Source organism: Vanessa cardui, chromosome 10 (genome assembly GCF_905220365.1).
Source record: "Vanessa cardui chromosome 10, ilVanCard2.1, whole genome shotgun sequence".
In the NCBI taxonomy this organism is placed as follows: Eukaryota; Metazoa; Arthropoda; class Insecta; order Lepidoptera; family Nymphalidae; genus Vanessa; species Vanessa cardui.
In genome coordinates this window covers 819,630-832,233 of record NC_061132.1, presented here as the reverse complement: position 1 = coordinate 832,233, position 12,604 = coordinate 819,630, and the positions used below count along the sequence as shown (strand labels likewise).

At 33.9% G+C, this 12,604-nt stretch overlaps 1 protein-coding gene across 1 annotated transcript in view; it reads right to left on the bottom strand.

The window, feature by feature from the left end:
• Positions 1-6,217: 6,217 nt before the first annotated feature.
• The window catches only part of LOC124533025 (uncharacterized protein CG3556), a 135,536-nt gene continuing 129,149 nt past the window's right edge, over positions 6,218-12,604 (bottom strand). Inside the window, exons 5-11 of the mRNA XM_047108187.1 lie at positions 11,911-12,008; positions 10,541-10,788; positions 10,005-10,165; positions 9,286-9,502; positions 8,140-8,290; positions 7,372-7,583; positions 6,218-7,003 (exon numbers count right to left, since the gene is read on the bottom strand). Of these exons, the coding sequence (XP_046964143.1) occupies positions 6,942-7,003; positions 7,372-7,583; positions 8,140-8,290; positions 9,286-9,502; positions 10,005-10,165; positions 10,541-10,788; positions 11,911-12,008 (1,149 nt within the window). The 3' untranslated portion in view covers positions 6,218-6,941. The remainder of the gene's footprint in view (positions 7,004-7,371; positions 7,584-8,139; positions 8,291-9,285; positions 9,503-10,004; positions 10,166-10,540; positions 10,789-11,910; positions 12,009-12,604) is intronic.

Here is a 12,604-nt window from a genome sequence, read left to right as displayed (position 1 = left end):
AAATAAGTCTGTTTTTATAAAAATCTTCCATAACGCTTACTGATATCGCGTGTTAAAATGGCAACATTTATCTACCTTCCGAATTAAATAAGTTTTATTACACTCATTTTATAAAAAATACAAAAAAAAATGAAAGAAAATTTTAGAAGTTGACATATTAATATTTTATATGTACAGAGGTATTTGTTCATTTTTTAGTCTTGCAATAAAAAATGTGTAAGTGCGACAAAAGATGTGAACAGTAAATGAAGGAACGAGAGAGCATGATGATCTATATAATTAGTTACACAAAGAAAAAGTGATATTGTTTGAGTTTTATTACATTATGTAGCTCAGAATATAGATATGTATTATATATTTATTGTGTTACTATGGGGTATTTAATTTAAATCTATTTAGATAGAAGAATCTGTGTTATTCTTTTTCAAACTTATGATATATATTTATATAATTATGTAGTTTCATATATTAAGTTTGATTGATAATTATATTAGTATTATATTATGTAGAGCTGGTTAAAGGTTTGGAAATCTGCGACTTACACGTCTTGACTTTTGAACTGTTTTGTTGATTTTTTGGACATTGAAATTCACAGATTTTGAGAGAATTACTTAAATAATTCTCTCTAAACACTTGACTTGTGAAATTAAAAAATGTATATACACATTAATGTGTAATTTATAAATAAAAAATAATATTACTTAATTGAAATTCAATGCATTTAAGCAACATATATATTATTGAAAATTATTATTATTTATGAAATAGTATACCGTGATGATATAGTCAAATGAAAAGGTGGTAGACTTAAAAAAGCGAAATTTAACGTATTGACGTATTAGCGTGTTACTGTTAGCCTAACATCTTTGCTACAGGAAACATGAGTGTCGGACAATCGACCTTTGACAAAAATTATAAATAAAAAGTTAGAAAAATTGCTATTGTAAAATCAATAGTCCGCTATTATAATTATTGTGTAGCTTGTTAAGATAAAGTTCTATAACTTTTAAAAAACAAGCTTTTATTTATTAGAAGAATTTAAATATTGACTATGATAGTATTATTACCTGCAAATTAAGCGTGTGCCTCAAAGATTTGACCCACACTTACACAAATACACATACTCACTTAAATGCAGGTGAAGTTAAAAGCTTGTAAAACAATGGAACCTACTCGATTTGGTTGTATTCTTGTACATTGTTTGTAAAATAAATGTACACGTTGTTTTAAAAAAATAAATGATATGATAACGAATTGTTATTGAGATATTTTATGACATTTATTATATCTTTCAATTTTGGACGCATTATATAAGAATTTTTGCATTCGCTTTCATTGCACCGTCTATGTATTGTAAATGTATTTAGTGAATTGGTGTTAATGTGAATTGTACAAAATTTAATAAATGTTGGATTTTAAATTGTGTTTTATTTATCTGGTAGTCTTCAATCGTGTTTAAGGGGTTGCTCAAAAATAGGCTATTTGACTGTTTTTTTCAATCCATTTTATATTATTTAGTAGAGGAACCCAGTAAAAGTAGACCTTTTTATTTCTAGTACTATATATTTGCCGAAAAATATCATATTAAAAATTCCATATTTAAATAACGCGCGAAAACGCTACATGGACAATATGGCGCTGCAATGGGGTCGATGACGTCAATTTGCTGTATTTTAATCTGTGGTACATATAGAAGAAAACAAGGTTTACAAGAAAGTGACTTCATCATAAGGCCGGCCAAGAAGCGTTTTGTGTCACGTGACAAACGTTTGAAAAAATGCATTTTTATTTATTGATTTATTAATAAATTAAGTATTATTTTTAAGTTCGTTAGTAAATAACCATTTTTAAACTCATAATATACACTGATTCCCATAATTCACAATTTATTTTTCGCACTGTCAAATAGCCTAATGGTATAAAATTATCCTTCGTTGGAGTTCAAACTTGCTCCTTACCATGTTTAATCAAAATCTGTTCAGTGGCTTGACTGTAAGAAAAACAGACCGAAAGACATACAGACACTTATGCAGTTATAATATTAGTATAGATTAATGAAAACTTGATTGTTAGTAATCATAAGACTTGATTAAAACACACACAGATTTCCTCTTTTTGTTAATTTATTTATTCTTAATTATTATATACTTACTCTTTTGGAGATTCGTGATTGTGTGTATTATTGACTCATCAGCTTTTGTTTGTTGTTCTTTTTTAAGTTAAACTATTTTTATCAATTACCTTATATCTTGTAAATTCATATCTACTTAAATATGACTTTACATTCCTAGTTTGAGTCTTAATTTTAGCCTTATATGTTTTCGTATAGCTTTACTTTTTATGGAAGCTGTAACCTTTAAGTGAAATTATATGTATAATTTCAACCTAAGGATAGATAATTTTTATGTAAAATATCCACATGTAATTTTGTTGGTGGTTCTTTAATAAATAAAAAATACTCTTAAATCATCAAGTTAGAAATTGCTTTAAAAGTATTGTCGATATACTGTCTAGTCTTCCAGAACTGTTTTTAATTTAAGTCCCTTGTGCCTGTAATTATACTGGGAGTAGAAGACATCGTGACTTAAAACTGTATAACCTAGTTACTAGATCCGGTGATAGAGCTTTGTTCAAAACGACGACCTCTGTGGTCGAGTGGTGTGTACACCGGTTTTAATGGGTCCACTCCGAGGTCTCGGGGTCGATTCCCGGCCAAATCGATGTAGATTATCATTAGTTTTCTATGTTGTCTTAGGTCTGGGTGATTGTGGTACCGTCGTTACTTCTGATTTTCCATAACACAAGTGCATTAGCTACTTACATTGGGATCAGAGTAATGTATGTGATGTTGTCTCATCTTTATATCTTATATATGTATATTTGTATATGGACTTCATATAAAAAAAATCCATTTGAGTATACTTATTATGTAATCTCGGTTAGATGAGTCAGTGAGCCAATGTAACTTACAGAAACAAGTGATTGTAAGGTATTGTAGTGTATTGTAAGGTATGATTATTATTATTTCTTACAGCGCCATTGTCTATGAACGTACCCGTCACCCTACCCACCTTCTAATATTATCAACAGCCTGTAAATTTCCCACTGCTGGACTAAGGCCTCCTCTTTCTTTGATGCGAAGGTTTGGAACATATTCCACCACTCTGTTCCAATGCGGTTTGGTGGAATACACATCTTACAGAATTTATATGAAAATAGAATTTACATGCAGATTTCCGCATGAGGTTTTCCTTCATCGCCGAGCACGAGATGAATAGGCTATTTGACTGGTTTTTAAAATCCATTTTACATTATTTAAAATATCATATTAAAAATTCTATATTTAAATAACGCGGGAAAACGATACTTGAATAATATGCCGCTACAATGGGGTCGGTTACGTTCTTTTTGCTGTATTTTAATCTGTGCTACACATAGTAAATAAAATTTTAACAAAAAGAAAAACCGACTTCAAACAAAACAGTATTTTAAAACAAATTAAAATGCACTAAAAAGTAATAAAAATAATTGCATATTTAACATATTTTTGAGAGTCCTCCTAGGTAAAATGAAATGAAAAATATTAGACTACTTAAAAGTCGATTTACGATTATATAATGTAGTTATAGTTATTGTTATATTTGGAGCCGGTGTCAGCCACAGGCACACGCTTCAACAATCAAAAGAAAGAAGCGATACGAGCCTTTTGATTGACCCAGTATAATATCGTATAAAAGGTAATTTGTAAGAAACATTTCTTAAAGTATTCTCGTATTGTTTTTTGATAGGTATAGTATAGGGTTGGCTGACATCGACTCCAAATATAGCAATAATTATAACTACATTATATAATCGTAAATCGACTTTTAAGTAGTCTAATATTTTTCATTTCATTTTACCTAGGAGGACTCTCAAAAATATGTTAAATATGCAATTATTTTTATTACTTTTTAGTGCATTTTAATTTGTTTTAAAATACTGTTTTGTTTGAAGTCGGTTTTTCTTTTTGTTAAAATTTTATTTATTTTTTGATTTTAAGTGAAGCTGATGTAGACTAACATTTTTTTCTTAATATGGATAGATTAAGCGTGCCGTTTATATGAATCAGAAACTACTTCAGGGACAATTTCAAAAGAAACTTTCGAATAAAGCAAAAATAGACTTTCGAAAATGCGTCTTTAATACGTCTTGCGGCGTAAACTACAAGGTACCACCCTCGAATGAGCTGTAATCGACCTCAGTAAAAAAACTTTGCAAAAGAGCTATTCGTATGCTATATCGTACATCATATGACATCACATCATATACACAAAATTTGATTAAAGACAGAAAGAAATTCTGCCTCAAATCGCACCCTAACTGTAAGCCGTTTAGGAGTTCCGTCAATACATAGTATAAAACAAAGTCGCTTTCATTGTCCCTATATCTTTAAAACTACGCAACGGATTTTGATGCGGTTTTTTTCAGTAGATAGTGTAATTCAAGGGAAAGGTTTGTGTATATAATAAATGAACAATATAGTAAAGAAACATTGACAATTTTAGAAGTTTGCAATGTGATGTCGTAAATAAACAAATTCTTTAGTATATTTAGTATCAGTATTGCACCCGTGAGAAGTCGGGGCGGGTCGCTAGTTGATTATAATATTCGATTATGACAATTACATGAACATAACCACGTTCCGGAAGGTGATTAAAATATCCAAGTAACCCATAAATAAAAGATTCGACCGAGTATTGCTAACGTGCTCCTCAGAATTGTTCCGTTCCCTCCCGTTCCCTTAATTTGTCATGGATCCTGTGCTCAGAACCTTACCAAACTTTCACCAAACTACCCTTAAAGTACACCCTTTATAATAAAAAAAGAATCATCAAAATTGGTTAACGTGATTTTGAGTTATTCACCTATTTTTCACGCATATACATAATGCAAATTTAAGACTTATGTCGTTTTCATACGGATACCATCATCGGAAAAAAATAAAAAAAAAATGGGACCCCACGGGAAGCACTACCTTTCAAACAAAAAAAAATTATCAAAATCGGTCCACCCAGTAAAATGTGTTCAGTTAGGTAACAAACATAAAAAAAAAAAAAAAAAAATACAGACGAATTGATAACCTCCTCCTTTTTGAAGTCGGTTGAAAAGCAAAGTTTACAAGAAAGTGACTTCATCATAAGCCCGGCCAAGCAGGAGCGTTTTGTGTTACGTGACAAACTTTTGAAAAAATGCATTTTTGTTTATTGATTTTTGAATAAATTAAGTATTATTTTCAAGTTTCTTTAGTAGATAACCATTTTTAATCTCATAATATACATTGATTACAATTTATTTTTCGCATTGTCAAATAGCCTATTAGGTATGGAACAAATTAACGCTCTGTAACAACTCTGCCATCTCGGTCGTTGTATTAAGAAGATTATAATAAGAACAAGATATTCAATATTATATGTAGATATATTCATGAAGTAAATTATTGAGATAGATAATGGATTGGTAAATAAATAAAACGAATTTAAAGTAATTTCAATATTTATTAAGAACCATTCAGTAGTTATATTAAAAATGTTACTCTAATGTACTTGTGTCGCTCGTGTCGCTCAGTCTCCTAACATGATTACATTAAAAGAGTAAATCTATGTTAGTTTGCACATACGTGTATACCTTAACTATGAAGCTATTTTTACATCGCTAAAACATTTTAAAAGTTAGTCTAATAAGAATTATTATACTATGAAAGATGAGAAAATGACTTGTTTATTTTTATTTTTAATATTGCACGAAAAATTCGGCTTTTTGATAAATGAGATTATGATGATGGCAACACCTAAATATGTGTCATAATTTAAATATTTTAAGATACGTATACATGAAATATTATTAACTAGATGTGTTTAAGTGCAAATAATTACGTATACTGTATTTTTAAAGAAGCCAAATCAATTATAAATAATATTTCACCATAATGGTGCGTTAATAATTATCAAAATTAACAACATCCAAAGAACAGATTATTTTATTTCTATGACACACTAGAAATAGTACTACATTAGATTAAAAAATACTTTAAATCGCTGGTATCCAAAGCAAAAACAAAGTAAAAAAATCATTTCCAGAAAAGGATTTTTGTGTTGTAACTTGTGCAGTGAAAATATTGTACGTTACTTAAATTCGTGGTAAAAGTAAATCAAATCGTATTAATTGTTTCGTGTACTATGCCGTGTATATAAGTGTTTGTACCTACTGATCTCTGTAGGTGAATAGTTGATATAAAATAACAATATTATAGCAACACTAGATAGTTTGTGAAAAAAAAACTTTTTATATCAATTACAAATTAATACTTATTGCTAATGCTTCTAATAATTAGGTTAAATTATTACTTGAATAAGTTTAAATTTAATGTAACTTTTATTATATATTACTACATATTTTAAAGTTGAATACTATCAAAACTATTGATATTTTGAAGGTCGTAGCTATACGAGAGAATTATAGTAGATCACTAAGCTAATGTAGATGTTCTACGTGTGTTTAACTAAAGGTACTCTATACCTCGAACAATCTTATTAAAAATCGGTTCTGTGGCCTGGTGCTAAAAGGGCCTATATCAATAAGCTTCACTTTTGATAATACGAAAAGAAACAACTTATTCGCTTGGGTTTTAGGGATTGGTCGTCAATTCTCAGGCATAAACAATAGTCCTAATACAGACAGGAAGTGTTGCTTTCACATTTATAATAATAGTTTAGAATATGCCTTCTGTGTTACTGTTGGTATTCATTATGTAAAGCTTGTCGTTTTAGCACGAATACATTTATTATTGTTTAAAATTATTTCGTAAAATGTTGGTTTCTTTGGCTCTTCCAGCATCAGATCGCAGATTTATTTCAGTGGCTTAAATATTAAATCACAATTTGATAAAGAAAACCCTATGCGAATTACAGCTTCTTGTACCAGAACAGGTAATGTTCCCCGTCTTCAACGAGTAAATCGTCGACACCTAGAAATAAAAACTTACAATTAGTGTTTATCTGTTTGAATGCATTGTTTAACCGCCATTCAACTTTTATATGAAACGTCAGTTTGACAGTGCATTCATCCTAATGATTTTAATTGTCAATTTAAAAAAAAAAACATAATAATGCCAATTTTTTGTAATGCCATAATGAAATTATTTGTTATTCTACGTTCTAGTTTAAAAGTTTCATAATAAAAGGCAAATAGCATATAATATAATACATATTAGATATTAAATAATAATGGAACTTAAATTAGTACATGACATCTTACCAAAAGCCACCATTTTGTTAGATATTACGCATTTTCTTTATCTTTTATATCTATTTAAAGTCAATACAAATGACGTACCGACAGGAGCGACCAGTTGATTGCCAGGAGGGCTGACAGGGTCGGGTATCTCAGGCAGGCGGTAAAGCAACCAGTAATGGTAGCCCATGGGTTCCTCTTTGTGGCCAGCTAGTGTGTGCACATAGTGACCATTTGGCCATTCGCTAGCTTCAAATTTAAACTTAGGATCCTGTTCAGCAGCCATTTGCATGACGTGATAGAATGATATGTTCCTGGAAATAAAAGCATTACATTTTGATTATATTTAAAAGTGAAATATTTAATTCGTTACCTGTAAATAATCTTTAAAAGGAAGAATATTTAATTGGCTTAGAATATAAATCTGTACATCATATCTATTTTGTAATTTTGAACTTTTGCTGTATTTCTAATTACGTTTGTGTCCCCTAACTGCTGCTTGGTATAGTGGTCAATGAACCTAGCTGTTACAGTATCGTGTTTACTGCGGATTATCGCTTATTGACATATGTATTTTGCATACATGATTTTATCAAAGTAGCTTTAAGTGTGGGGTAGTTACTCAGGCTCGTTAAAATTAGTCGCTGATTCATGTAACTTACTATAAGTGCCCGCTTACAAAAGAAATAAATCTTTATGCCATATAGATAATCATTAGATTAAACATCAATAGAAATAAATTCATAAAAAACCTATTTCATTTTATAAGTGACTTATATAAAACAGTTTAATAAAATATGATTAACAACACTTAATATACCATCGTTCGAATTATTTATATACATTATATAAAGATAGAAATATAAATACCTTGGAGCTATCATGTATAAAGTATAATTTTCGGTAACATTGGTGCCAAGCCAGAGCGTATACGTGAAGGAGACATTGCGAGCGTCGGAATCATTGCTCGAGTGACCAGCTTGGTATGCCAGCTTCAAGCTGCCGTCTCCGCCATTGTTATCTGAAATTATGCTATACATTAAAATATCAAATGATAATAATTAAACAGTATAGAATAAGGTAACGTGTTTTTCAATATCCCTATTCTGGACTTAGTCCGATTCTCTTTTTGAGGAAAAGGTTGGGAACTTGTTCCAATGTCGATTGGATACAAATAGGAAATGTATATGGTCTTCCTGCAAATCATGCAGGATTCCTTACAAAGTTTTCCTTCATCACCTACGAATACTAAGTTGTGCTTGCGCAGATTTAAACCCACAATTTTAGAGTTCTGTTTGTCTTACGCCTGTAAGACAACCAGAACTCTTGGTCTTGGTTTTTATAACACGTTATTTTAAAAAAAGTTAAGAGATGAATGAAAAATTAAAGGTGGTTTATTTCAATTCTCATAATATTGAACAATCTTCCATCACTCGTGACTCTTTTAATACGAAACGAATGTCATAAAACTACCTAATATACAAAAACAAAAAGATTCTTATTAACTTCTCCTAGTCGCGGAGTATTCAGAAGTTGCTACAGACTGTTGCAATGAATTTCAGTAACAGATATGCTGTTTTGGTCTTGTTGTTAAGCTTTTAGATTCCTTGAAGTTTCCGATGCTTATACGTAAAAAAGTACACAGTCTATATGTGTTATACTGATTTTTTAGTGAAATGTTTAATCATCTATATATTTTGTAATAAAATTGAAGTGTCTGTTTGTAATATAAAAATAAACGCTTTTTACTAAATGTGTATGAATACACGGTATATATGCTAAAATAGCATTTTTTATCATTTTTGTCTGTCTGTTTGTTCCGATTAATCTCTGGGACGCCTAGACTGATTTTGAACGGACTTTCACTGGCTAATAGGTGATGTTATAACGGGTAACTTAGGCTACAACAATGACTTTTTTGTTAAATTCGAACTCGCCCATAGTCGCGTGCACAGTTAGTATCAAATATGTGTAAAAGAAGTGTAATTAGGTTAAGCAACACATTTAATATGTTACCTAGTGGTTCATGCCGACTATCTAGCAATTTGTCGCTGCAATGCGGCGGTCGGACAGCGGCAAGGGATGCGGGAGTGAGCGCTGCGACCGCTGCAGCGGTTTTCGCCACGTCGCCCCAACCGCCATCGGGCTCCTGTCGCTCGAGCAGCCACTTCCTTGCAGCGGGGAGACTCCAATGCTGGTGAGCCCCGGGGCCATTGTCAGAGTCTTCGAGAGCCTGGAAATAATTCAGATGTTCTTCAATAGTTAGTAATTAATCATAGATAACCTTTTTACAATACATAAAATAAACAATCTGAAAGCTTCAAAACGATTTATTAATGTTATTGTACTTGTATGTCTATTTAGTTGATAGATTATTTATTTATATGTTTGGTCCTCCCTCAATACTAGAACTATGAGCTAGAATACGTTTCATTGGGCGTTTTGGTAAACAATGATTTTTCGTCGAAGCAGCGTGGTAGAATACACTACAAATCTTCTCCTCATTGTAAAGGGGGCCTTATCCCAGCTACGGAACATTTACAGGCTGGTCTATTTATTTTAATTGATCCTCGATTCGAAGCAGTCCCTAGCATACATCAATTAACGAATTCTTGGTTCTTCTCAAAGAAAAATAACGAATAATTCAATTCCTCAAAGGAGCAGTGGTTGTCTCCCTGTAGCTGGACATTCATCACGAAAGACTTTTTTAGTAGTGGTCGCTTTTTAAGTAGCACCTGTATAGCTAACGCTGTTGTGGTCAAGCTACCAAAGCTGCCGTCGGGATGCTGCTGCCGCGCCAGACCGGCCATCGGTCTTCGTACGAAATGTATCAGGCTTCGGTGACGGTGATCTTGGACTACGCAGCGCAGTGCCAAGATGACCATTGAAATTGTATCTGTGAAGATGGAAACTTAAACTTTACGTCACGCTTTCAGTATTGATTGTTATAATTATACGTACACGCTTAAGAATTAGAATGTTAAATATGGAAATATACGATTTATTATGAGAAAGCAGATTGAAAATTGATTTCGCTATATATATTTGCATAAAAAAAATAGTATAACTAAAGTGTGCACGGTAGCGTTGAGCTTGCCTCTGATCAATTCTGAATTCTGATATGATAAAGTACAAAAATAAGTGCCTGGCCACGGGAAATTCGCGGTGTGAACGGCGAAGAGTCTTGCGAATGAGACAAACGTATAGCAATGTACATCGCGAATTTCCCGTGGCCAGGCAGTAACATCAGTAAATGTTTGGTATATCTGACCGAGGCTGTGGTCGGCGGCGGCGTTGGCGATGTCTAGCAGGCGGCGGATGTGGCGGCGCCGCACGTGCGCGGCGGACGAGCACGCGGCGAGCGTGGCGTAGGCGAAGTCCAGGTCGTGCGGCGGCTCGCGGTGCAGCAGCGCCGTCACCAGGTCGCGCCCGTGCAGCGAGCGCGGGTCCTTGCACAGCGCGCCCAGCGCCAGCGTGTACGCCGCCAGCCGGCTCAGCGGCGGTGGCGACTCGTGGTGCCTTGCAAGAACATCAAACACTCACAGTTCATGAATTTACCTAACTAAGCCAAGATCTTTTTCAGGCTCAGCGGCGGTGGCGACTCGTGGTGCCTTGCAAGAACATCAAACACTCACAGTTCATGAATTTACCTAACTAAGCCAAGATCTTTTTCAGGCTCAGCGGCGGTGGCGACTCGTGGTGCCTTGCAAGAACATCAAACACTCACAGTTCATAAATTTACCTAACTAAGCCAAGATCTTTTTCAGGCTCAGCGGCGGTGGCGACTCGTGGTGCCTTGCAAGAACATCAAACACTCACAGTTCATGAATTTACCTAACTTAGCCAAGATCTTTTTCAGGCTCAGCGGCGGTGGCGACTCGTGGTGCCTTGCAAGAACATCAAACACTCACAGTTCATAAATTTACCTAACTAAGCCAAGATCTTTTTCAGGCTCAGCGGCGGTGGCGACTCGTGGTGCCTTGCAAGAACATCAAACACTCACAGTTCATGAATTTACCTAACTTAGCCAAGATCTTTTTCAGGCTCAGCGGCGGTGGCGACTCGTGGTGCCTTGCAAGAACATCAAACACTCACAGTTCATAAATTTACCTAACTAAGCCAAGATCTTTTTCAGGCTCAGCGGCGGTGGCGACTCGTGGTGCCTTGCAAGAACATCAAACACTCACAGTTCATGAATTTACCTAACTTAGCCAAGATCTTTTTCAGGCTCAGCGGCGGTGGCGACTCGTGGTGCCTTGGATGAACATCAAGCAGTCACAGTTCATGAATTTACCTAACTAAGCCGAGATATTTTTGGTAGAGGTGGTCGAAATTGGATCGGTATACGAGATTTGGAAATTTGGTAGAAGTAGTCGAAATTTGATCGGTATAGATATGGCAACGTATCCTGTTCTTAGTCAGTAGAATTAGCCTCAATCTCCTATCAATTGTGGAGGAAATAGTATGGAGATGTTTGTATCATTTGCACACTAAAAGTTTCTGTCATTAAGTATTAAATAAATACGCATGCGAAATAAAATGTATCCAGTGCCTGTGACCAAATCCGAGTTTTGTGGGATTCATAGTCACTAAAAACCGATGACGCCTGCAGTAAATATATCTTTGAATAATCAAACTTACTTGGACATCATGAGTAGTATCTCAATCTCCATTTGCTTGGCAGACAGCTGCATCTCAAGTCCCTGTTGTTCAATCTCTTTGCCTGTGTTATTCGCCAACTATAAAAATAAAAAATATATAGTTATTCTTTCGTGAAAACAAAGTTATTTTAGTAAAATATTTGAGCGGGCGGGCTTATGGGTTATGGTCACCGCTGCTTTTAAACATTGGCGCAGGAAAAATAGCAACCATTATCAACATTGCCAATGAACCACCCTTGGGAATAAAGTTAATAGTTCCTTATGCCTATAGTTACTTTAGTTAGTTACTAGCCCGCTCATCCTTCAAACCAGAACGTAGCTATAATTATTATTGTATTTTGACGGCGAAATATTTATCGGCTCTTCTATTTATTCCTTGAGTACAATTGTAGAGCCCTAAACGGAATAGTGGCTCTTACATCTTTTTTTTATGGTATAGGTTGGCGGACGAGCATATGGGCCACCTGATGGTAAGTGGTCACCATCGCCTATAGACAATGACGCTGTAAGAAATATTAACTATTCCTTACATCGCCAATGTGCCACCAACCTTGGGAACTAAGATGTTATGTCCCTTGTGCCTGTAGTTACACTGGCTCACTCACCCTTCAAACCGGAACACAACAATACTGAGTACTGTTACTTGGCGGTAGAATAACTGATGAGTGGGTGGT